At 49.5% G+C, this 26,699-nt stretch overlaps 1 protein-coding gene across 6 annotated transcripts in view; it reads right to left on the bottom strand.

Annotated features, from left to right (window-relative positions):
* TMCO4 (transmembrane and coiled-coil domains 4) overlaps nucleotides 1-21,766 on the bottom strand; it is an 87,927-nt gene extending 66,161 nt beyond the window's left edge. For 3 of the 6 annotated variants that reach the window (XR_012381355.1, XM_025856941.2, XM_073903261.1), the window contains exons 1-7: nucleotides 21,701-21,766; nucleotides 15,277-15,384; nucleotides 14,123-14,296; nucleotides 11,090-11,186; nucleotides 6,521-6,698; nucleotides 2,321-2,495; nucleotides 1,661-1,688 (exon numbers count right to left, since the gene is read on the bottom strand). Coding sequence is in view for 5 of the 6 variants with exons in the window: in XM_025856941.2 (XP_025712726.1) it covers nucleotides 1,661-1,688; nucleotides 2,321-2,495; nucleotides 6,521-6,690 (373 nt within the window). In the remaining variant the exon portion in view is untranslated. Of the gene's footprint in view, nucleotides 1-1,660; nucleotides 1,689-2,320; nucleotides 2,496-6,520; nucleotides 6,699-11,089; nucleotides 11,187-11,552; nucleotides 11,572-14,122; nucleotides 14,297-15,276; nucleotides 15,385-21,700 lie in introns of those variants that run through there. The other 3 variants (XM_073903260.1, XM_025856944.2, XM_025856942.2) reach the window with 3 other exon arrangements.
* Nucleotides 21,767-26,699: the final 4,933 nt, after the last annotated feature.

Raw genomic sequence — 26,699 nt, 5'->3', positions numbered from 1 at the left:
AAAGGTATAACCTTTTTCCCATGCGATGGTTTGGAGGCCGTTGGGATTTCACTTACAATTCTGTGCCTCTCCTCCCTGCCATCAGAATAAACATCAGGGGTCTTTGCGCCAAAACCTCTCGCCAGCACAGGGAATAGAAAAAGCCACACACACAATGATGGGGGGCCCGGGCGGAGAGGGGTGGGGAGAAACAGAGGCGGAGCGATGGGGGGCAGGGAGGTGCTCATGAGGGAGCCCTGTAGTGGTCTGATGTGGGGACACCCTGGGCTCTGCAGTGGGTTGCACTGGTGACCCCCCCCCAAAACAATACAACCCAATGGAAGCTGGGAAGGTGACCTTATTTGGAAAGAGGGTCTTTGCAGATATAAGTAAAGAGCTCTGGATGAGGCCGCCCTGTACAAGGTCCTTACAGGACGTACAGAGAGGAGAGGAAAGGAAGAAGCAGGCCACGGGACGACGAAGGCAGAAACTAGAGAGACGCGGCTGCAGGCGGAGGAAGGCCCAGAGAGAGGCAAGAGGGATTCTCCCCTACAGCCTTGGGAGGCAGCGAGATCCTGCTGGCACCTTGCTTTCCGAATCTGGGCCTCCCGAGCCGTGAGGGAATACATTTCTGCGGCTTCAAGCTTCCCCGAGTACGGTAATTTGTTACGGCGGCCCTAGGAGAGAAAGCAGGTGGACTCCCACGCTGCCACTTACTGTGCAGCCTTGGGTAAATCGCTTAACCTCTCTGAGCCGACTTCCTCAGCCACAAAACGGGGCAATAAGATCTATCTCATTAATTCGTTCATCAGATATCTACTAGAGTATGTACTATGTTCCAGGTGCTGGGTTAGGGACTAGAAACACATGGTGAAGGAAACCAGATGGGGCGCTGCCTGCCTGGAGCTACGGTGTGGAGGGGAAGCCCGCAAAGTATCCGGTAACTGTTCAACCACAGCCATGGCCACAGGGTGCTGGGATGAGCATCCCAGGCAGAAGCCAGAGGCTTTCCCAGGGAAGTGCTGCCTGAGTGGAGGGAGGAAGGGAAGAGGAGCAGGATGCTCTGTGGGCAGGGGAAGGGCACCTGCGAAGTCCATGGAAGCACAGGCACTCGGGGAGGGGGGCCGGCGTGGAGAGCGGGAAGGGGTGTGCTGAGAGATGAGGCGGGGCCGGGGCCAGCCCGCGCGGGCCACCCTCCTGAGGGCAGGGGGAGTCACGTGGGGACGGAGCCAGGAGGCAGCGTGGTCCCATGTGCCTCTGCAAGGATCACCGAGTTGCCGTGCAGAGAGCAGACTGCTGGCCAGAGTGGGGGCAGGAACAACAGCGAGGACACCCCTGCTGTCGTCCAGGGGTGGGTGACGGTGGCTCAGACCAGGGCGGTGGGTGGAGCCGGGGAAAGAACCAGATTCAAGAGCTACTTAGCAGGTAAAACCACGGGACCTCGTGAGGAGAGACGAAATAATGGCTACGGAGCCCCAACGGTGTTTGGCACGAATGAGGGGCTCACTGGCTCCCTGACTACACAGGGTTCCCTTTCCTTCCCTGCACCAAAAAGACCACGGGGGATGGACCCACAGGTGGCAACACCCATCACTGGCTTTATTGGTCAAGTGTCAAGATGAGCACCCCAAATTTGCAGAATTTTAAAAAAAAATTTCTAGAACTTAGAAAATCAACTTACCATCCTTGAGTGAGAAGCTCAGAAGGTCCTGGGGAAAAAAATAACAGGAATCAGCAATATGTTGATAGGAAATTAGCCTGCTCCTGGCTGAGCCACTTGTCAGCTGCGTGACCCCGGACAAGTCACCTAACCCCTCTGTGGCTCAGTCTCCTCATAACAAGGGGAGGATCATACTACCTACTTATGCTCATAAAGTTGCTTTGAGAATTAAATGAGTTAGTATTTGCAAGGTACATAATAAGCACCATGTAAGTATTACATTAAATCAATGGTAAATATTCAATAACAATAATTTACTATTAGCTATGATCATCATCCTGTGATATTATAATGAAATATTTTATTTATTTATTTATTTAAAAAAATTATTTGAGAGAGAGAGAGAGACAGACAGCGTGAGTGAGTGAGGGTGGAGGAGCAGAGGGGGAGGGAGAAGGACAAGCAGACTCTGCACCGAGTGTGGAGCCCAACGTGAGGCCCGATCCCAGGACCCTGAGATCAGGACCTGAGCCAAAACCATGAGCCGGACACTCAACTGACTGAGCCACCCAGGTGCCCCAAAATATTTGATCTTTCAACTACACCACCCCACTAGAAGTGATTTTCAGACTGACTTTGTTCTCCTTTCCCCAGCAGCCGCCCCCTGGGTGGTGGGTGTACCTGAATGATCACCAATGGGTTGTCCTTCAAGATGGGGTCCTTCAATAAAATCGGAGCAAACACGTCCGCGCCTTCGCCTCCCAGGCCGTTGGCAAAAGCAGTCATGGTTGGCAGGACGGCTTCGGGTAACTCCAGCCACTTCACAAGGCCCGCCACAAACTCTGTGCAGAAGGAGCTGAAAGACAGACGTGCCTTAGATCCCCAAGGCTTCCAGAACAGGTCTCACAAGGCTGCTGGGAAGTGTAGGTCAGACAAGGTCATGGGTGGGAACAGCCAGCATGTACGGAAACCATGGTGACTGTGGCCTACGGAAGAAGACAGACAGCCAAACACCTAAGAGGCTGAGGAACCAGAGGCACAAGACACCACGTCGGGTGAGAAGCTCACGGCAGGGTGGACACAGGCACGGGACGCACAGACCCTCGGGCCGCGCGACATGCCGGGGGAGGGGGGTGGAAGCGTGGGCGAGGTGGCTCTGCTCAGCCAAGGCAGCCCTCTCTGCAGCGGGAGGAGGCCATTGCCAAAGGGACATCTGAGCAACGCAACACACTGCCAAGTGAACTGACCTCCCTGTGCCTCAGTTTCCCTATCTGCAAATGCATTTAAGAGACTAACCTCGTCAGGCTGTTTGAAGATTCAACGAGACAGTACACATGAAGCCCCCAGAGCAGAGCCTGTAGGAGATGCCCAAGGAATGTCGGCTGGCCTCCCGACTTTTATTTCTAAGGTGACCAAGGGAGGCAATGGAGAAGAGGTTTGAGTGGGGCTCTGACGTCCAGGGCCCAGGGGAGTCCTGGCCCCCTCGGTGACTGTCTTCATGCCCGTACTTCACCTCTTTTAGCTTGGTTTTCCTCGGCTATAAAATGCGGACGATAACAGGATATGCCTCAGAGATTGGAGAGAAAGATTAAGTGACATTGTAATAGGGCCTGGCACCTGATAACCCCCAATAAATGTTAGCTACTGCTGGTACAATTATTCTCATTTGTCCCATGGCAATCTACCAGGATAACGCCGGGGCGGTTATGTGGGTGTGTATGGAGGCAGAGAATGACTGAGGGAGCTACAACATTACCTACAGGTCAACGAGGCATGGCCTGGCCCCAGGTCCAAGAAGAAAATCTTGGATGTAGAAAAGCATCTCATCATAAGAGAGGAGGGGTCAAGAGCACAGACTGGTTCCAGTCCCAGCACTGCCACTACCTGTGTGATCTTGGACAAGTTACTCAACCTCTCTGTGCCTTAGTTTCTTCATCTACAAAATGGTGGCGATAATGAAGAAACCCATTTCATAGGGTCGCTGGAAGGATTACATTAACATTTGTCCTTGTACTTAGAACAAAATCTGGCCCGTATAAGGCGTTATATATGTGTTTCTTTCAATGAAGAAACGAGGGGCGCCTAGATGGCTCAGTTAGTTGAGCATCTGCCTTTGGCTCAGGTCATGATCCCAGGGCCCTGGGATCGAGCCCCGCATCAGGCTCCCTGCTCAGAGGGGAGTCTGCTTCTCCCTCTCCCTCTTCAGCTCCCCCTACTTGTGCTCTCTCTCGCTCTCTCTCCCTCACTCTGTCAAATAAATAAATAAAATCTTAAAAAAAATAAATGAATGAATGAATTAATGAGTACATATGTAAAGTGGCAACACACAGCCACGGATTGCAGAACAAACAGCGTTCTAGGCTGCAGGGCTTTGGGAATTGCTTCTAATGTGCTTGTTGGTTTAGCCAAAATGGGTGAAAATCAGCAGCAACAATGACAACAAATGACAATCACAGAGCAATGATCTGTCGGCCTCTGGGCCAGATAAGCGCTGTATTCACACCACTCATTTACTTCTCACCATACCCTCACGAGAGAGGGAGGTGTTATTTTTACCCCCAGTCTAGAGATAAGGAAAGGCAGCCCCAGTGAGCTGAAGTGACAGGTCTAGGGTTCATCTGTCTCCACGAACACCAGAGGTCTTGCTTAATCACAACAGACACTGCTCCTCCTCAGTGATCACCCGCCTGGGCGCTCACCAAGCGCCGGGCAACGGCTAAGCAGGTGCACCAAACATTCCCTGAGTCTTGGCCCCCGCTTGCTGATGGAGCATCTGGCTGCCGAGGTTAAATCAAGGGTCTCGGTGCCGGGAAGGGGCAAAACCTCACCCGAAATCCAGGGTTTCTCATCCTGAGTCCAAGCTCCTCCTAGTCGCCAGGGGCTGGCAAACTACCCATGTGGGCCAGAGTGGGCCTGTAGCCTGCTTTTGTTCTAATAAAGTTTTATTGGAACACAGCCACACCGTCCTGACTACTACACAAGCTACATGGCCTGGGAGCCTAAAACACCTGGCCCTTCACAGAACACATGTGCCATGCCCTGCTCTACCCCATAATTTCTCCACATTTAATAAACAGAGTTAATTGTAGGGAACAGCATCTACGACGTTTACGGCTCAGATACAAAATACATTAAAAAAGACTTGCTTTTATGTCCTGTGTGGACCAAAAACATCCACAGGGTGCCTTCTAAAGATTACTGAAACCAAGGGCCTGAGTTGTAACATGATCGAAATTGTTTTTTTGTTTGTTTGTTTTTTAAAGATTTTATTTATTTGACAGAGAGACACAGCGAGAGGGGGAACACAAGCAGGGGGAGTGGGAGAGGGAGAAGCAGGCTTCTCGCCGGGCAGGGAGCCCGATGCGGGGCTTGATCCCAGGACCCAGGGACCATGACCTGAGCCGAAGGCAGATGCTTAACGACTGAGCCACCCAGGCGCCCCTTGAAATTGTTTTTAAAATGTGTTCTGGGCCTAAGAACACAGAGATCAACCATGCGGAATGAACTGACCTTCTGAAAGGGAAACTTTCAGGAAGGAAACACCCTAGTGCAAATGTTTCCGGGCTTCGGGCGGGGCAGGAGCACGTGGGCTTACAGTGGTACCCGGATGTGTGTGTGTTTGCCGGGCGGTGGGGGGGGCACACAGGACAGTGACTCGCTTCTCTACGTTCCCTCTTAGGAGGTGCTCAGCACAGGCCTGGCACACAGTGCAGGCTCATGAACATTTGTTTATGGAAACAAAGTACACAAAGGTCTCCCCCCACCATGTACTGGTTTGTGGGGTACACCCAGCCGTACCAGAGACTCTAGGGACTCACAGGTGAGTGAACAAGGCAGCTCCCACCCTCCAGGAGCCCAAACCGGAGGGGTGGTGGGTGTGGGAAGAGCTGCAGGGCAGCATGGTGGCCACAGGGCTGGGTCGCTGAACATATGGCTGGAGAAACACCCTGGTCTGGGGCTTGGGGAGGGTCTGGGAAGGCTTCCTGGAAGTGACGCCCAAGGAGATGAATATGCTCAAGTATTCGGTCCGGTGGGAGAGGTGAGGATAAAAGACAAACAAAACAAATAAAAACCCAGGTAAGACCTAAGGCGTGGGAAAGTTTACTCATGGCAGACGTTTTGGGAGTAAGTCTTGAAAATACTGCAGACCCCAAAACATCCTGTCTTTTCCTGCTCCCATCTTTTGTTTCCTGTCACAGTAATGGTATTTGTCCTTCTAGCCCCGCCCACCACCTGGAGCTTTGGGGCCACAGTGAGCTCCTCTCTTCGCAACATCCACAGCATCCATTCTGTCCCTGAGTCAACTCTGTTCTCCCCGAGAAAAGTCTGTCCCACCTGTGCACCCCTCCTCCTGGTGTCATTCAACCTGTCCAGCTTTTGTTCCCATGACACCTGGTTTAAACCCATCCAGGCACTTACCCTGTCTTCTAGTATAATGGTAGTCAGTTATCCGGGTGCTCTACCCCAGATTATAAGCCCCTAGAGGGCAGGAGCCAGGCCTTGTTTTTCTCCCAGCAGTACACCTAGCATAGAGTAGGTGCTCAATAAATGCATGTTACATGCATGAATAAGTGTCTTTTCTCCCATTAGACTGTGTCCTATTTGAGGGCAGGGAGTATCTGCTTTGTTCATCTCATTCATGTACACCTTCCATGTACTCTAAATCATACCTGGCACACAGTAGGTGCTCAGAAAATGCCTGGTGTAGGTAAATGAGTAAGTATGAACGAGGTATGTCTTACCCCCCAGATTGTGAACTCTTTAAAGATAAGGACAATGACTTTCTCCCCTTTGCCAGCAGCACCCGGTAGGTGGCCTGGCTGTTAATAATGGCCTCCCTGAAGAAGCATGACATTCCCTCCGTGAGACAAGAGCACTCACCTTTGCTCAGGTTCTGGAAAGAGCTGGGACAGGGAGATGCCACAGAGGGCAGCATAGGCAAAGCGGCTGGCCTCGGCCAGCTCGTGGCCCACGGGCAGATGCGGCGCCCCCTCCACTGCCGGCTCGCCCACCGGAGGCAGCCTCTGGCTCGATCTGTCCTGTGTGGCCATTTCCAGCCCTGCAGGATAAAAAAAAAAAAAATCTCTGAAAAATGCAACCGGGGGTAGGTAAAAGTTACTTAAATAGGACACAGTGACTACCAATCATGAAAGAAAAGGCTGATAAATGAAACTTCATTCAAATTAAGAACTGCTATTCATCATCTTCAAGAGAGTGAAAACACAGACCATGGACTAGGGCAGATATTTCTTTTTTTTTTTTTTAAAGATTTTATTTATTTATTTGAGAGAGAGAGAATGAGAGATAGAGAGCACGAGAGGGAAGAGGGTCAGAGGGAGAAGCAGACTCCCCGCTGAGCAGGGAGCCCGATGTGGGGACTCGATCCCGGGACTCCAGGATCATGACCTGAGCCGAAGGCAGTCGCTTAACCAACTGAGCCACCCAGGCGCCCTAGGGCAGATATTTCAATGTGTATCAACAAAGGATTTGTACCCTAGTATATAAACAACCCCTATAAGTCATGAAGAAAAAGAAATAAGGCAAATTTAAAAATGGGCAAAACACCTGAACAGGTACTTCATAAAAGATACCCAATGGCCAATAAGCACATGAAGTTCAACATTGTAGTCATCAGAAAAATAAATTAAAGCACCCAAAGAGACACTGCTACTTACTTGTCAGAATGGCTAAAAATAAAAATCTGACAATACTAAGTGTTGATGAGGAAAGGGACACATAGAACTTCTACATGCTGCTGGTGGGAGTATTTGTGGTACAGCCTTTTGGAAAACGGTTTGACATTTTCCACTAAAGCTAAATGTATGTCTTTTCTATGCCCCAGTAATTCTACTCCTGAGAAACGAGGACTTATGTCCACCAGAGGGCATGTACATGAACGCTCCATTCACAGCTTCATTCACAATAGTCCCAAACCGGAAGCAAGTCACATGTTTGTCCACAGTGGAATGGAAAAACTGCGCCATCTTCAGACCATGGAATATTACAAAGCAATGAAAAAGGATGAAGTCTGGCTAACCACAACAACATGAGCGAACCCCACAGGCACAATTATAAGCAGACATACTTATCTGTGGAATTGTGTTCCTATGAACTTGAAGAACAGGTTGAACCAATCTAGGGTGAAAGAAGATGGAAGAGAGGTTGCCCCTGGAAGGCAGTAAGTACTGGCTCAGAAGGGGCACAGTGAGGCTTCTAGCTGATGGACATGTTCTGTATCTGTATCACCCAGTGTGATTACATGGGTATAAATATATTTAAAAATTCATCAAGCTTAAGGCTTAAGGCTTAAGCTTTGTGTACTCTAGGGCAATCCTCTTGGATCCCCTCCCTCCTTGGGAGCTTTGTACTATCATTTTGCTATCACTCAATAAACTGCTTTGTTTCCCACCAAAAAAAAAAAAAAAAAGATTTGTGTACTCTATATATGTTACACTTCAATGAAGGGAAGGAAGGAGAGAAGGAAGGGATGGGGGGAGCTCTCTTTTTTCCCCTCCCTTTATTCTTTCCTTCTTTCTGAGGGGCAGAAGGGGAAGCAAGGAAAGCAGGGGAGGGGACAGACCAAGCCAAGTCAGACATCCAAGGGGCAGGAAGGGTCCTGGGAGTGAGTACTAGGAAGGGAACCTGCCTTGACCACAGGGCTTTATGGATATGAATGCAGGCTCAGGACCAGACAGACCAGGGTATGAATCCAAGCACCTCCATCTCATAGATATGGAGCTTTGGGCAACTCAACCTCTCTGCCCTTACACTTCTTCACCTGACAATGGGACTATAACAGTATTTGCCTGGAGGACCCAGATTGGCAGCAAGTGACATAGCTATGTGGGTTAGTATCTGTAAAGCACTTAGAACAAAACCTGGCATCTGACTCATGCCACATACATGTTTGTTAAAGAAATAAATGCATTAAACAATCAACAAACACGGGCGCCTGGGTGGCTCACTCGGTTAAGCATCCGACTCCCCCGACTCGTGCTCGCTCACATGCATGCACGCTCTCTCTCAAATAAATAAATAAATCTTTTAAAAAACCAACAAATCAATGAAATGCTCAGCACAGTGCCTGGCACATAGCAGAGGTGCCCACATAATGGCAAGAGCTAACATTATGTGCCTGTCGCTGGGGGCCAGGCCCTGGGGCTGCAGTGTTAACGTGCCCAGTCTCAGCTGACTCTATGAGCCAGGCACTACTCCAGTCTGCAAACAGAGGAGAAGTAACTGGGCCCGAATCACACAGCCAGTAAATGGCAAGCTGGAGCCCAAAGCCAGAGTTCTTGGCCACCACTTCTGCTTAAAGAGATTTCGAGTCTAATACCCACACTCTGCACCGGCTTTGGTCCATAAATTCATTCTCATCCAGCTGAGCAATAAAAATTTTTGTCCTTGAAATATTACTTCTACAGAGGACTTATTTAAAAGTCTGTGCATGGGCGCCTGGGTGGCTCAGTTGGTTAAGTGACTGCCCTCGGCTCAGGTCATGATCCCAGAGTCCTGCTTTGCAAAATAACCCTGAAGTAGTGAAAGGCAACAAACCAACATCTGTACAGCATGTAACAGTTTACAAAGCACTTTCCAATGCAATTAATTCTCACAACTATCATGTTAGGTTAAGTGTGACGTGAGCCACTATGATTCCCTCCTATAGCTGAGAAACAAGCTCAGAGAGGCTAAGTACTTTTCCCTGCTTGCATTCTGGTGGGAGACAGGGGGCACCTGGGTGACTCAGTCGGTGAAGTGTCCAACTCTTGGTTTTGGCTCAGGTCAAGATCTCAGGGTCGTGAGATTGAGCTCCACATTGGGCTACGTGCTTAGTGCAGAGTCTACTTGAGATTCCCTCTCCTGCTGCCCTTGCCTCAGCTCACTCTCTCTTTCTCTAAAATAAATAAACACAATCTAAATACAACCTTTTTTTTTTTAAGATTTTATTTATTTATTTGACAGAAAGCGAGACAGCAAGAGAGAGAACACAAACAGCAGGAGCAGGAGAGGGAGACGCAGGCTTCCCGCCGAGCAGGGAGCCCGATGGGGGGCTCGATCCCAGGACCCCAGGATCATGACCTGAAGGCAGACGCTTAATGACTGAGCCACCCGGGTGCCCCAATAAATAAATAAAATCTTTAAAAAAAGAATACAGCAATACATGATAATAATCTAAGTAACTTGCCCAAGATGATGTAGTTAGTGGTGGAACCAAGATTCACACTCAGGTCTGACTGTAAGGATCCATGCCCTAAACAACTGTGTCAGGAAGCCATCATCTGGGAAGAACAATTAGGGTGAGGGGCTACAAAGTGATGGGGTAGGAGGGGGTGACGATGCTATATGGTTGAAAGGTGTCTGCAGGAAACAAGGGGACAGCCCTGCGGGTGCATGGGAGAGGGTATTCCGCAGAAGAAACTGCGCTGTGGTAGAGACAGACAAGCAAACAGACAATGACAAACCAGCAGGACAAACACTGGGACGGGGTGGGGGGTGGGGACACAGATGGAGGGATACAAACAGGGGCCTGCAGCCCAGAAGTGGCTTCCAAGAGAAGGTGGCGTCAGATAGGGTTGGGGTGTTAGGAAGAGCACGTTCTGGGCACAGGGGATGGCACGTGTCAAGACCCAGAGGTAGAAGAGAGAAGATGGTTTGAAGAGCCAAAAAGATGCTCAGTGTAGCCAGGCCTTGGACAGTAAGGAGGTGGGCACGGAGGGGTGGGAGGGAAGAAATGAGCAGGTGGGGAAGCTGCTGGGGGCCCCCGCTGTGCCAGACCACGTTCTTCCAGCTCAGGAGTCAGACTTCATTGTAAAGGCAGCAGCCATGGGAATGCGGAGTAAGGGTTTGTGGGACCTCGCAGTACTTGTTTTGAAACTGCCTGTGAGACTGTAATTATTTTAAGACAGAAAGCTTTGAAAAAAGCAGCAGGATGTCTCTACAGAATTTTAAAGACCTTTTCTTTCTTTTTTAAATTATTTATTTATTTATTCATGAGAGGCAGAGAGAGAGAGAGAGAGAGAGAGACAGAGACAGAGAGAGAGAGAGAGACAAGCAGAGGGAGAAGCAGGCTCCCAAGGAGCAGGGAGCCCGATGCGGGGCTCCATCCCAGGACCCTGGGATCATGACCTGAACCGAAGGCAGACACTCAACCATCTGAGCCACCCAGGCGCCCAAAGACCTTTTCTTAAGTTCTAAGTAAATGAAAAATAAATGTCCACCTCACCCCAAATGAACTAGTGCATTTAATAAATACATATATGTGCCTATAGGCGCCAGGTGTCACCCCACATGCTGCGGGCACAGCAAAGACAAAGACAGACGCACCCCTCCATCATGGAGGTATGTTCCCACGAAGGAGACAGACAATATGCAAACTCATAATATTTAAAATAAGACAATCTTAAATAATGGCGAGGATGTGAAGAAAAAGAAACCTTAAATAACACTTACCCAGATTTCAGGAAACAGTTGTGGGCCTCCCCTCTCTTAAGTGTGAAAACAGGCTGTTCAGCTTCTTGAAGGTTCTTGGAGAAATATGCCAATTGCCCTAGGGGAAACAAACCAGAAAAACCAGCCGGTGGGTCCATAGGGTGTGGGATCTGGAGGAGGAGAGACAGAGGGATCAGGTTAGCCTAGGGCTCAGGGGAGCCTCGCTACCACTTCTACCTACTACCTCTGGGCCTTGGCCCCAACAGGTTCCTTTACCTGGGTGCTTTTCTCAGCAGGTTGGCAGGCAGCAGCTACTCACTGAGCACAGCCCGGGCACCTGGCATGGGTTGTCTCATTTAATATCCTTGTTCTAGCTCCTCATAACCTGAGATGTGGTTATAGCGCCCAGCTCCCTGGTTAGCCTGCAGTACCTGGCAGGCACGGGGTATCCTTCCTATCTGTAGCCGGTGCCCCAAGCACTTACCTGCCACAGAGTGCTCAGAAGATGTCTGTTACGGGGCACCTGGGTGGCTCAGTCGGTTAAGCGTCTGCCTTCAGCTCAGGTCATGATCTTAGGGTCCTGGGATCGAGCCCCACATCAGGCTCCCCACTCAGTGGGGAGTCTGCTTCTCCCTCTCCCTCTGCCCCTCCCCCTTGCTTGTGCTCTAGCTCACTCGCCCTCTCTCTCTCAAATGAATAAATTTAAAAAATCTTTGATAAAAAAAAAAGATGTCTGTTACAGGAATGAATGAATGAACTAGCTTTTAGGCTTAAGCAAGAGCTAGATTTTCCTGCTAATTCTCTCCCCAAAGACACTCCTGTTCTTACACTTAAATCGAGCATCAGATAAGGAAGGGAGATGGGGCAGGGACCAAGCATCTGGAATTACCCAGGGTCCCCCAAGACTTCAAATAATCCAAGTTTCATCCTAACGGCCATTTTCCATGCCAAAGAACCAGAATATTATTTTCTGCCACTTTAATCTTTTTTAAAGGAATTATCAGGGATAAGGCCCTTCCCCTGGGACGTGAGAATGTGCCTGCACCATGCCTACAAACTACGAGATTCAAGCTATGAGTCCATCCATGTTAGAAAGATGCAGAGAAGACAAAATGGCTGGAAGGATATTCTCCCAAATTCTCTGTGAAAGGCAAGATACCAGAGACTTCTGGATTTTCCCAATTTTCTGCCATAAATATGTGTTGCTTCTGAACTCTGAAGAAAGTTCTCTAGTATATGTGGAGGCCAGCAGCGTGTCTCTATCTCTAAGTAGGAGGCTCCTGGATTCTGGACCGTTGATTGTTTCTCTTTATTGTTTATGTTTTATAAATTTTCGGTAATGAGTACATATTGATTTTTAAGATTAGAAAAAAAGGTCATGGTTTTATCTTTTTTTTTTTTTAAAGATTTTATTTATTTATTCATGAGAGACAGAGACAGAGAGAGAGAGGCAGAGGGAGAAGCAGGCTCCCAAGGAGCAGGGAGCCTGATGCGGGACTCGATCCCAGGACCCTGGGATCATGACCCGAGCCGAAGGCAGACACTTAACCATCTGAGCCACCCAGGCGCCGCCCAAAAAGGTCATGATTTTAAATTATAACATGGTGTGCCGACGCAGGCTCATTCTGGCTGGGGAGAACTGATTCTGCATGACTCTGGCAGCCTGAGATGGGCCATAGTGGGAGCAATGATACCACAGAAAGAGGCAGATGCTACCCATGATGGATTTTATTTTCCAGAGAGCTGGTTAACAGCCTACCACTGGATGTACAATATGATTCCAGGTAGGTTTTTTTTTTAAAAACGTTTCACCGAACAAAATGATCACAAGGAAATCTAGCCAAAAGTCAATAATCATTGTCTCTCGGTGGCGGGGCTGTGGGACTAGAAGTAATTGGGTTTTGTTCTTCCTATTTTCCTGTATTTTTTTAAAGATTTTATTTATTTGATAGAGAGCATAAGAGAGATAGCAAGCAGAGCGAGGTTGGAGGTGGGGAGGCAGGGGCAGGGCAGAGGGAGAGGGAGAAGCAGGCTTCCCGCCGAGCAGGGAGCCTGATGCGGGGCTCGATCCCAGGACCCTGGGATCATGACCTGAGCCGAAGGCAGACGCTTAACTGACTGAGCCACCCAGGCGCCCCAATTTTCTGTATTTTTAACATTTTCCATCCTGAGCGCGTTGGCGCTTTTATAATGAAAAAAAATTTTTAATTAAAACCAATTTTGCTCTTGATCCCCAGAAGAAGAGTGCTTTATCTCTAACAGCCCTGGCCCTGTGTGGCCCACCAAGCCCATGGGGCTGAGGTCACACTTAAGTCCCATTCCACTGACCAACAACCAGGTCTTATAATCAACAAAATGGACAAAGGGTAGCATGACAGGCTGAAGCGATCCCCAGCTACCCACGATGACGTGATGGAGGAACCCTTGTTTCCAACCCTGTGGACTGTCCCCTTGGATGGGCTGGGCCCCCAAACTCTCCCAGCTGAGGAAGTGTGCTGGCAGCTGTGGGGCTGGAAGATCTATCACCTGAACTGTGTACACTGGTCCTCAGGGGACTCTACCCCTTGCTTGGTCTGTTTTGGGATCAGGGTCTGGTCTAAGAGGAGCCGAGGTGCTCAAGTATGTCTGAGAAGCTAAACTGGTTTTAAGACAGAGTGCTGGATTCCCGCAGTGAGAAAAAGACCAGTGGTCAGGGCCAGTGGTGACTCCACGCCCTGGGGCCACCTAGTGTGCAGAGAGCTGGTCCCAAGGCACCCAGGGCCTAGGAGGTCACTGATGGACGGAGTAACTTGCGGATATCACGGGTCTCCTGGGGATCTGTCCCTGTCCAGGTGCTGTGAAGACACCAAGGGACTCTGAGAGTCCTGTACTTGACCCAGAAGAGCTCCAATTGGCAGGGAGAGAACATATACATAGCGAGAGCCAGCACGGCGATCGCTCACCCATGGCTGGACTGCAAAGCCCAGGCGCAGGATGGACGAGCGTTACGTCAGCAGGGGCCGTGGCATGATGGTCTATGATTGTGAGTTTTATCGAGCCAGCTACATTACCTACTGCCAAAGAAAATGCTGGCTGAGCTGTTATTATCAGTTGTGGGGGTAGAGAGCCATTCCACGACAGCTGTCCTCGGCTTGTAAGCACCCACAGTAGGTGTCCAGCCCGTATTTGTTAAGTAACACTGTAAATGACTCAGCAGGATTTCTTCTTGGGGAGATGAAAAGTCCCCAACTCAGCAGCGAGGAGAAAACAAATATGATCAGTATCATCCTGGAACACCCTTTAAATCATCCTTAAAACTCCATGACCTGAGCTTTTAGGAGATCACATGCAAGAATGACATTCTTTTGTGTTTTTTTTTTAATAAAGATTTTATTTATTTATTTGAGAGAGCGAGAGAACATACATGAGTGGTGGGGAGGGACAGAGGCAGAGGGAGAAGCAGAGCCCCCACTGAGTGGGGAGCGCAATGCGGGGCTTGATCCCAGGACCCTGAGATCATGACCCGAACCAAAGGCAGATGCTTAACTGAATGAGCCACCCAGGCGCCCCTGAACTTCTTTACACGGCAGCCCATTATGGCCTTTTTTACCCCTTGGAGCAGCCAGTAAAGGCCAAGGTCAAATTTGATGTGAATGTATGTGTGTGGGGCAGGTGGGGAGAGGTGTTCTTTCTCTTTTTCTGGTGAACCGGTTAGAATTGAGGTATTTTTTTTTCTTTTTCTTTTTTTTAGAGAGAGGGGGGTGGAGGGAGGGGGAGAAGAGGGAGCATCTCAAGCAGACTCCACGCCAGTGCAGAGCCTGATGGTGGGCTTGATCTCACAACCCTGAGATCATGACGTGAGCTGCAATCAAGTCGGACACTTAGCTGACTGAGCCACCCAGGCGCCCGTACAGTTGAGTTTTTAAATGAGCCTGTGGTACAGTAACAGAGGCATCACTAGTGGGATAACAACGGTATTATGGGAGGGCTGGGGACTAACTGTTCTGGAGCCAAGGAGAAAGAAAAGCATTTGGTTGAAGAAACCCTTCACAACAAATAGAGCTACAGCATCGTTCTTGGGCCAGAAATTCTGAAGAGGGTAGTTCGAAGTTCATACACACACACACAACCTTGAGATGGTCCTAGAAGGGAGGATTCTAGGCAGTCCCAGTTCACTCCCCCACCCTGCCCCCCTCCAGCATTTTAGGAGAAACCCATTCATTCGATACCTCTCTCTGGAAGTTAAATTGGAAGCCACCGGTACATGCAGCATCTCAGGAGGTTTCCATGGCAACAGTTCCAACACCTTAGAATCCAGAGGTTTTCAGACAATCCCACTACAGACCAGAAGAGAGGGATGTTGGCACAGAGGGAAAGTTCCTATCCCATCTCACCTCAGCAGCCTGGAGGATGGGCAGGTGGTGGAGTCGGGGGGGCAGCGTGCCATTGGGATGGACGCTCAGGTTGTATGACATTCCGTCCACATTACGGTTGCTTCATTCCTCCCCAACTAGCGCCCTGGTGCAAGCCAACATCATCTCAGGTGGACCCCGGCAGGAGCCTCCCCACCGGACTCCTACTCTGTCTGTTCTCCCCACTAGCTGTCCACCATGCTGCGGCCAGAGAGCTCCCTCTCCACCTGAAGTCATCATGTCCTTCTCGGCTCCAAATCTCCACTAACCCCCTTTCCAGAGTCACAGTTCTTCCGGTGGTGCCTGCGCTACATGCAGTCTGGTCCCTAGCCTCTCGGCCCTCCTCCCCCTCTCCCCTTTACTGGCTCTGCTCTAGCTGCACACCCTCCTCGCTGCTCCTGGAGCCCATCAGGCACGCTCTCACCTCAAGGTCTTTGCATAGTCTGTTCCTTCTGCCCGGAATGCTTTTCCTGCAGACAACCACATGGCCAGCTCCCTCACCTCCTTCCTGTCTCTGCTTAATCTCCCAGTTCAGTGAGACCACCCTGCCCCTGCCTTTCATCCCAATCCCCTTTCCCTGGCTCCTCTGCTTGGTCCCCAGCACGAATCACTGTCCGACACACTGGATCATTTACTTGTTTACACCCATTGTTTATTGTCTATCTCTTTCTGCCCTTATGCAAAAGCACAGGAGGCACTTATAAACATCTGATGAATAGAATGGTGGTTTCTACTCGGGAATACCTAAAACATAATGGGAGGCACATTTGCTGAGGAAGGAGGTAAGGGGGGAAATGGCAAAGTTTGTGATGGTTTACTTGATCTGCTGGTTTTCAAACTGTCCTACAGGGCCCCAGGGACTTCTCTTACTCTGGTGGGCAAGAGGAGATTCGATGAGGACCCTCAATGCCTCACCTTCAAATTATAGCAGTAAATAATCCAGCAAGACCACTTTGGGGGTATTATCCCTCCAAAGGAATGAAAGCAGGGTCTCAAAAATGTATTTGTGCTCCCATGTTCATAGCAGCATTATTCACCATAGCTAAAAGGTAGAATCAGCCCGAGTGTCCATCAATGGATGAATGGATGAACAACAACAAAAAAGCAATATATCCATGCGATGGAATATTATTCAGCTTTTAAAAAAGGAAGGGAATTATACCATGGAAGAACTTTGAGGACATTGTGCTAAGCAAAATAAGCCAGTCACGGAAAGACAAATACTGTCTGATTCCACTCACAGGAGGTACCCTAGAGTAGTCGAAATTATACAGACAGACAGCAGAAAGGTGGGTGCCAGGAGCTGGGGGAGGCGGAAACGGGCAGTTGTTGAATGGATACGGAGTTTCAGATTTGCAAGTGGAAAAGTTCTGGTTGCAGAGTGATGTGAATACGCTTAACACTACTGACCTGCACACTTAGAAATGGTTAAGATGGTAAATTTTATGTTTTTTTTTTTAATTTCATTTTTTAAGTAATCTCTACTCCCATGGTGGGGCTCGAACTCACAACCCGGAGATCAAGAGTCGCAGGCTCCACCAACTGAGCCAGCCAGGCACCCCAGTAAATTTTATGTTATTTTATCACAATTAAATTTTTATAAATTATAACAGTGACCGTTTGGTAAATGTTAGCCACGGGCCTCCCCTTTCCCCCCATCATTTCATTTCTTCCCAACAGTCCTCCAGGGTAGGTGCTGTTATCCCCAATTTACAAGAGGGACACAGAGGCCCTAAGAAATGAAGGTCAAAGCCACAGGGCAAGTAATGTGGGATTTGAACACACCTGGGTCTTAACCCCGAGGCAGCCATCTCAACCTTGATGCTGCACAGCTCTCTTTAGTCTAGTTGATGTCCTGGGGAGGGCCAGGAGATCTCAAACACAAACTGAAAGCCACCAGGTTAGGCGAATCTCACTCACTCCCATCTGTGCACAGGCTAACACCCCACTTCTCAGCCTGCCCTAAGCACCTCTGGGACAGACCTAACCTGCCTTCCGTGGTCATTTTCCTCCAGTCCCCTTCTTCTAGCCAGGCCTCAGCCAAACCGCACCATCCGCTGCTTCCTGCCCATATCAGGATTCCCACCTCAGGCCTCAACTCCGGCTGACCCCCAGGTGGGCCCTCATGTCCAAATGGTATTGTTTTTCAAAAGCACAGTTTCATAACAAAATCAGGAAAGACTTCCCGTGGGCTTACTCTTAGGAACGCATTTCAGCCTCACAATGACCTCATGAAGAAGAAACTGTCACTGTCCCCATTTTACAGATGGGAAAACTGAGGCCAGTGGAGGTGATGGCCACCTGGCTGGCAGTGCCATGATGCAGCCTGTAGGCCTGTGTGACTTCAAACCCCGAGATTTTCTCCACTTTACAAAGGGGACCAAGGACTGCCATAAGCCTCCCTGGATTTGTTCAGCTAACCTGAGGCCTGCTGCCTCTAAAGCCCCCAGGCTTCCTCTGGGCAGCCCCCTCCCCAACGGCTGCTTGCCTAAGTGCCGGTCTCCCAGCCTGGGAGGGTCAGGGTGAGAGTGGATGAGGCTCAGGACATCAGTGCCTTCCCCGGCTGGCCAGCAGAAAGAGCAGACCCGCCTCTCCTCCCTCCCAGCAGACCCTGCGTGACTTCCTTCCCACGCAGTGGGCTACAGGTTTACTTGTTTGTGGGTGATCTGTCTAGAAAAAGCTCCACCAGGGCAGTGGCTTTTGTGTCTTTCCTGGATGTGCCCTGGAACGGTGCCTGTCAGTGTAGGTGCTCACTCCCTGTGTGCAGAATGAATGAATGAAGGAATGAATGTGTGAACACCTACCCCTACAACAGCAAAATGACTTCAGCCTTATATTTTTTTCACTCCATCCTCCTGCCTCAGCCCTATATACAAATAAATAAATATATAAAAATAAATATAATATATAATAAATATATATTTCAGAGGGAGAGAGGGTGCGCGCACACGCGTGCACAAGTGGGGGGAGGGGCAGAGAGCAAGGGAGAAGCAGACTCCCTGCTGAGCTTGGAGCCCCACACGGGGCTCAATCCCAGGACCCTGAGATCATGACCTGAGCCAAAGGCAGATGCTCAACTAACTGAGCCATCTAGGTACCCCTCAGCCTTACATTTTTGAAGAAGGACAATATAGTTTTATATAAAGTGAGGTTTCCATATTTGCTCAAGAGGTACTCCTAAATGTAGATTTCATCCTTCAGCACCTCTCAGCAAACTCAGTCCAGTCCTGGAAGTCGGGGGGGTTACATTAGAGGTGGTGGACAGGGTACAGGCAGAAATTACCCCCCAAATGAGTATGCAACTCCCTCCGGAACTAAACCTCCCACACTCCTGAGGATGTCTCCTGGCCTGGGGTTGGGCTCAGATCTGAAGGATGAGGAGGTGTTAACCTGGGAAAAGGGAGATAAGGGGGGAACAGTGGTCTAGAAGAGCATGTGCAAAGGCCCTGAGGAGGGAGGGGGCAGCATGCCTCAAGCGCAGAGGGCTACTGATAAAGTGGTCTGAGATGTAGCTGGAGGTATAGGCCAGACTGTGCAGGGCCTTATGGCCCATATTCATGGGTTTTGTTCTTTGCCCTAAAACGAACAGGAAGCCATAGCAGAATTTTAAGCAGAGGGTGGTACAGCTGAATTGGTCTGACTGCCCAAGCGGAGGGTGAGGCATTGGTGGTTCAACGGTAGAATTCTCGCCTCCCAAGTGGAGGGTGGCTAAGTAGAAGATGGACTGATGCCCCCCCTTCTGCCCCCTTCTGCCCACTAGAACACATTCAAGGCAGCAAGCACCCCCCATCTCATCTGCAGCCTCAGTTTTTTTTTTTTAGATTTTATTTATTTATTTACTTGAGAAAGCGAGAATGAGAGAGAGAGCACATGAGAGGGGGGAGGGTCCGAGGGAGAAGCAGACTCCCCGCTGAGCAGGGAGCCTGATGCGGGACTCGATCCCAGGACTAGAGGATCATGACCTGAGCCGAAGGCAGTTGCCGAACCAACTGAGCCACCCAGGGGCCCTGCAGCCTCAATTTATAAAGTATAGCAGTGTTTACAAAACACACAGGCCATAAAGGACCCAGTGATAAATCACCTCCTGACGTTTCTCAGGCACAGGTACGGGCCCAGGTAGCTGGCTCCACCTTTGCAGTCTGGAGCACCAGCGCAAGGAGACATGGTTTCAGGCTCAGGAGAAATTCTCTAGGCTCCAGCCTTCATGAGCTTTCCATGCTGAGCGATGGCAACCTACTCGGTCAACGGCACCCATCCAATTGCTCCTGGGCCTTTGGTCGAAAAAGCAAAAAGGCTCCCCGAGCGCCAGACACAGGGCCTTTGTGTTCTTAGCTACTTTCATCCTCACGACAACCTTAGAGACAGTATTTTACACATGAGGAAACTGAGGCACAGACAGGTCACGTGGCTTGTCCAAGATGACTGAGGAGGCTACTAAGCCAGGACCTGAGCCCGTATCTGCCTGCTACCATGCACGTGACAGCAAGTGCTGTAGAAACTGAAATGCTGTGTGGCAAACATTCCATTTCTTGACCCTGGCAGGGGGCCTGAGCCCCCTTGCCTGGAACTCAGCCACCCCCACCTCTGCCTCTTACACCTCTCTACAGAGAGTGGTATCAGGTTACCAACAGGGTCGTTGGAGCCTCTAAATAAATATGCTCTAAATAAATCCACCCTTGCTTACTCCTGATTTGGCAGGGCCTCTGCTGGAGGCCACACTTTGGACCATGCTTTACCATTTAAGAAGCATTCTGACACGATATCATCAATGCCATGCACTTTTAAGACACCTGTTGAATGATAAATGAAACAGAGGCCCACAGAGGTGATGTGACATAACCAAGGTCACACAGCTAGGAAGGGGCAATGCCAGGTTTCCAGACTCTGACGTTAGTCTAGGGCTTCCTTTGGACCACCCTCTACCCACCTAGCGACTCCCCACCAAATCCCCGGGGAGTCGGGAGAACGCTCAGGCTGGCTGGGCATCTGGAACAAGGCCCACGAGGGTTTGACACTATGAGGTTCAATCTCCCTCTGTCCTCTGCACACACTTCACAGCTGGTAAGATGCCAGTGGTCTGTCCTCTCGGCCCAACCCTCAGCACCCCTCCACCCCCTGAATGGAGAACGGTGTTTTGTTCCACTCTTCCTAGTGTACTCCCCAAGGGCAACACTTCTCTTGTTCAGTGCTGTATTTTCAGGGCCTAAACAGTGCACACAATGGCACACAGTAGGTGCTCTGTGTCTAATAAATGAATGGATGCCCCTAAAACTTAAAGGGGTTTCCTGTTTTCGGCAGTGAAATGAGTACTGAGTCAGGGAAAAGAGAAGTAACATGTTAACTCCTACTTTGTGTTAGGCAGTGGTCTCTAGGCCAAGACCCAGAGTCTAGGCCTGCTGTGCTCTCCGGGGCAGAACAGAGAAAGGATGTGGTGAAAGCCTACTTTTCTCTGTGCCAGGCACTAGGTCAGTCTCTGGAGTCAGGTAACACCCAGGTTCTGAAAATGTTCTCTTTCCTAGGGGTGCTGTCTTGGGGAAGTCATCTCTCTGAGCCTGTTTACCTCGCTGTATAGTCCCCCCAAAAGTTAGTATACCAACTATATTATACCAACAGGTGGCAGAGTGAGAAACATGGCCCATCTGTAATTGGGGGCCTGGGCTTTTTTCCAGAAGGAATTCCCAGCCGCCTACTGGAATTCTGTTTGAATGTGTGCTATGAGCTCACAGGGCTGTAAGGGCAAGAAGAGAGCGGGTGCGGAGTGCCGGAAGACCTTCCGTGGAGGGGCTCGTGGGACAAGGGTAAGCCCAGTGACCCTGTGTAACCTTGGGCAAGTTCCTTTCTCTGCCTGGACCAGAGCAGCGTCCTCACTTATCCAGGAAGGTGCTGGGCGACCCTTGCGGGCTCAGAGCCCCGAGCTGGAAGGCAAGAGATGCCTGGGTGCTCCGCCCGGCCTCAGTTTCCCCATCTGCCGCCCTACGGAATTCCTAAGGACACTTTCCGCTTTAAAAGCAACCAAGCAACAACCAGGCAGCCTGGACTCCCCGCAGTCAGGGCCGGGAGCAGCGTGCGGCCACTCCTCGGGCGGTCTGGCGCCCACGGGGGGAGGAGGGCGGGGTGGGGGGCAAAGGCCCGCGGGGCCGCGTCCGGCCTTGCGGGAGCAACCCTCGTGAGGCCGGCGGTGGGGAGGGGCCCCGGCGTGGGTGAACCCCGCCCGCGGCCCATTGGAACCCTTGTTTCCTACCTGGCGGCGGCGGCAGCGGCGGCAAAGGCTCGGACTCCTCCCGCCCCGCTCGCCCCCCGGCCCCGCCCCCGGGCCCGCCCTGCCCCGCCCCGCCTCCTCGGACCCTCCCGGCGGATTCCGCAGCCTGCGCCGCCTGGAGCTCCCGGCCGCCCCGCCCCTCCCGCTCGGCCCCGCCCCTCTTGCCAGGCTTGTCCCGCCGCCTGCGCAGACCGTCTCCGGCGCGTGGTCCGGGCTTCCGGGCCCAGTCTCACGTACTGCGTGTCCCAATATGGCTCTTCTCGCCGCCACCCTGCGACAGGGGTGCCGGCATCAGGAAGTGACAGGCCAACCCGGGCGCGAAACGCGGTGTGTGGGTCTGTTTACCTTGCAGGATGCAGCGGGACCTCAGGGCCAGAGAGGACCCTGCAAGGTTCCACTGAGCGACACTGCTAGCCAGGGGCTTGGTCCCAGAGTGGAGGGCCAGAAAGCGACTTGGATGGAAACCTTCAAAAATAAAGGGTGTAAAATCAAGGAGCCAGCCACAGAAACAACCTTCCTGCATGTATATACAGCACTTTGGAGTTTCCAGAATATTGAGATTGCCATGCTCCCTCTGATTCTTCTTTTAGTTTGTCTAATGCTAAGTTTGGGCCAGTCTTGGGGCCTTCGCATTTGAGGTTCCCTTGCCTGGCGCTCTGCCCCGAGACCTTCTTCTTCCTGCGTCTGTTTCCAGCTTTCCGTTTGGGTCTCCACTCAGGGTGGTATCTGTGTCTTCAATGATTGAATGTTTCCTGTTTGCAGTTTACTGTCTGCCATCCCCGCTAAACTCTTAGTGTAGGGTCTCAGCTGCCTTGTCCCCTGCTGTGTGCCCAGCACCAGGGACTGTACTGGGCACTTGGTAGGTGTTTAGAATTTTATGAATGCAAAATTATTCATTATGTATCTGAAATTCAAATGTAAGTGGGTGTCCTATATTTTATCTGGCAATCCTACTTGAGCCCCATCCCCAGAGATTCTGATTCTGTTGGTCTGGGGTCTGGCCAGGCATAGGCATTGTTCTCAAGCTCACCAGCGTACCAGGTATTTCTAATGTGTGCTTAGCTTCAGGAACCACTGTTGTAGGGCCTTGTCTATGGATTTTATTCTGCATGAGATGGAGAGTTGTAGAAGGTCCTGGGCAGTGGTGTGACATGATCTCACCTTTAAAAAGGATCCCACTCGCTCCTTGCAAGGACAGAGGGATAAGAATGGACATAAGCAACTGGTTAGGAAGCTGTTGCAATATCCAGGCCAGGGAAGGGGCTTATACAATTTGATATTTTGATGTATTTGAGTGCCTACTAAGGGCTAGGCACAAAGCAAGTAGGTACTGGAGGCGTAGATTCTGGAGCCCAGCCCCAGACCTACCCAAGGTTGAATTTTTCAGGGGTGTGGAAGCCTAAAAATTTATATTTTTAACAAGTTGCCCTGGTGATTCTGATGATCAGTCAGGTTTGGAACAACCAAATAGTTGGATTCGATTCTCCCAGGAATTATAGAAATAACCATGAATATTGTTTCAGGAATATTACCCTGTGGTTGGCTCTACATGCTTCCCATACTTACTTTATATCATTCAATCCTGTGCAGTTGATAGCATGATTAGCCCCATTTCGAATAGGAAGGAACCGAGGCTCAGAGTAGTTAAATAACTTGGCTGGTGTCACCGAGCTACCAGATGGCAGAGCCAGGATTTGATCGAAGACGTGACTAATTCTGCTCTCCTGCCCTTCCACAGGCCTAAGTATCGACATGCGTTCAGAGATATTTAGATGAGTTTCAGATCATGAATCCCCAGCAGGAGAAGCCTTCTTCATTATGTCCCATTGATGTCTGTCCTTCCAGGATGTAGGTGGGGCTGGCCCAGCGTTGGTGTTCGTTGAATGGAACTGAATTACGGGCGTGATGTTACTGAAGGCAGCCCCACATCCCTTCCTGTAGAGTATCCTTATGATGCCCTCATGCTGACTTGGAGACTGAAGGACCCAGGAGATTGTTTATGGTCCCTTCTTTCCTAACGATGTTCAGAAATAAAAGCTGCCCTGGAAGGGCAGGACACACCTTCAGAGGAGGCCCAGGGTGGAGGGCCCTGCGGACAGTTTGTAGTTACCATGGATATTATGATATTGCTGAGCAATCTCTTGTTTTTTTTCCAAGGCATCTTTGACCTGGAGAGCTGAACATCTTTTTGTTAATTGGACCATCAACTGGCCCAATTAATTGGAGTTGGCGAAGCTAGGTAGCAGGGGTTTGGGGTCAAAGCCATGTGGGTTAATATTTTCCCCCCATTGTACTTGTGCATCGGGTGATAATTTTGTAGTTCTCTGCCTTATCTCTTACAAAGAGGCTTGGGTGACAGCCTCTGCCTGCTTCTTATCTAAGAATGCTTTGCACTTGCCCCTGGTCTCATATTTTCTAATGGATGATGAGACCCACATCATCAGTGGCATGTGAGATTCTTTAGCTGGCCCGTGAACTTCCATTAAATCTCCTTGGATAGTACATGAGAAAGTTATTCCCTTCAAGCCTTATTCCATTGAGAACACAGTTTAATGCTATCGAATCTTTTTTTTTTTTGAGGTACAATTTTTATTTGTTTCTTATAAACTACTAACTAAGGCCATTAATTAAACTCCTGTTTAAAACACTTTTCTTTGTGACTTAAAGGTTCACAAACAGAAAGGAGACATATATGTTATATATATATAATATATATATACTTTCTTTTTAGAAACATTATTGAGATATCTTTGATGTATAAAATTATATGCATTTAAGGTATACAATTTGATATTTTGATGTATGTGTACCTTGTGAAAAGTTCACCTAGAACAAGCTAAATAACTTAATCCATCACCTTTACATAGTTACCATTTGTGGTGTGTGTGTGTTGAGAAAATTTACTTTAAGATATATCCTCTAAACCAGTATGGAGGTTCCTCAAAAAGTTGAAAATAGAGCTACCGTACGACCCAGCAATTGCACTACTAGGTATTTACCCCAAAGATACAAATGTCGTGATCCGAAGGGGTACGTGCACCCCAATGTTTATAGCAGCAATGTCCACAATAGCCAAACTGTGGAAAGAGCCCAGATGTCCTTTGACAGATGAATAGATAAAGAAGACGTGGTCTCTATATAGAATGGAATACTACTCAGCCATCAAAAAAATGAAATCTTGCCATTTGTGATGATGTGGATGGAACCAGAGGGTATTATGCTAAGCAAAATAAGTCAATCAGAGATAATTATCATATCTCACTCATATGTAGAATTTAAGAAACAAAACGGGATCATAGGGGAAGGGAGAGAAAAATAAAACAAGACAAAATCAGAGGGAGACAAACCATAAGAGACTCTTTTTTTTTTTAATTTTATTTATTTGACAGAGAGAGACATATCGAAGGAGGGAATACAAGCAGAGGGACTGGTAGAGGGAGAAGCAGTCTTCCCATGGAGCAGGGAGCCCGATGCGGGGCTCGATCCCAGGACCCTGGGATCGTGACCTGAGCCAAAGGCAGATGCTTAACGACTGAGCCACCCAGGCACCCCACCATAAGAGACTCTTAACCATAGGAAACAAACTGAGGGTGGCTGGAGGGGAAGGGGGTCGGGGGATGGGGCAACTGGGAGATGGGCAGTAAGGAGAACACATGATGTGATGAACACTGGGTATTATATAAGACTGATGAATCACTGAACTCTACCTCTGAAACTAATAATACATTATATGTTAATTAATTGAACTTAAATTAAAAAAAAAAAGATCCTATCCTCTTAGGAAATTTCAAGTCTCCAATACGGTGTTGTTACCTATGGTCGCCATGCTGTCCATTAGATCTCCAGAGCTCATTCATCTGGCTTAACTAAAACTTTGACCTTTGATCGACGTCTCCTCATTTCTCCCTTCTCCCTGCCCCCAGGCCCTCACAACCACCATTCTGCTCTTTGCTTCTATGAGTTTGATTATTTTATATTCCACACATGAGTGAGATCAGGCACTATTTGCCTTTCTGTGTCTGGTTCATTTCACTTAGGACAATGTCCTCCAGGTGCATCCATGTTGCCGCAAATTGGAGGATTTCCTTCTTTTCTAAGGCTGAGCAATATTCACTGTCCTCCTCTAACATTTGCTAATCTTCCCTTTTAACAAAGGAGGAATAGGCCTCCGCTCAGAGCCTCTGGCTCTCCAAAATACTGAGTTATGATTTGATCCTTCTGTTATTTATTTAATAAACTTTTTATTTTGGAATGAGCTCAGATCGACGGAAAGGGTACAAAGGTAGTACAGAATTCTTGCCTAAGAATCATGTATCCTTCACCCTGTTTCCCCAGTGTTAGCATCTTACACAGTCATGTTAACGTTTGTCACGACTAAGACACCAATATTGGTAAATTACTATTAAGGACAAATCCCCGGCTCAGGTCTGCTCTCTGCCCGACAATCTGATCTGTGTACTGACCAGCTTCCTGCTGCCTGCAGTGCTCTCGTTCAGCCCATTTTTCCTGGCGGTTCAAATCAAATCCTGGCTTCAAGGCCCAGCCAGCTCCCGTAGCCTTCCTGAGATCTGCCCCGACCCCCTTCGTCAGGTCTGCCGTGGGAATTCACATATGCCTTGTCCTGCCCCACACACTCTTCCGTTTAACAGAGATCACAGGCCTCACGTTGGGGAAGGGAGAAGGAGGTATCAGAATTCTCTAGGTAGCCAGCTGATTTAAAGAGAGATACGAAAGTATATGACAGGGGTCTCGTGGACAGGCAGGAGAGTTATGGCAAACAGCTAGGACCCACCAAGACTGGTGACTGGGGAAGACAGAATGGGAGGCTTCTCTCTCTGCCTCTAGAGGCCACATGGCCTCCCTCTGGTCTGGCTCTCTGTGAGTGTCAGCTCCATTAGTCACTTGCATTCAGCTTCCCACCTTTGACACGCACCTGGCTCCGTGTCAGCTCCTTAACTTTCACTGCACGTGACCTTATAAC

The sequence above is a fragment of the Callorhinus ursinus genome, unplaced genomic scaffold, assembly GCF_003265705.2.
Source record: "Callorhinus ursinus isolate GAN/ISIS: 27379988/994484 unplaced genomic scaffold, GSC_fseal_2.0 scaffold18, whole genome shotgun sequence".
In the NCBI taxonomy this organism is placed as follows: Eukaryota; Metazoa; Chordata; class Mammalia; order Carnivora; family Otariidae; genus Callorhinus; species Callorhinus ursinus.
This window is presented reverse-complemented; position numbering and strand designations above follow the sequence as displayed.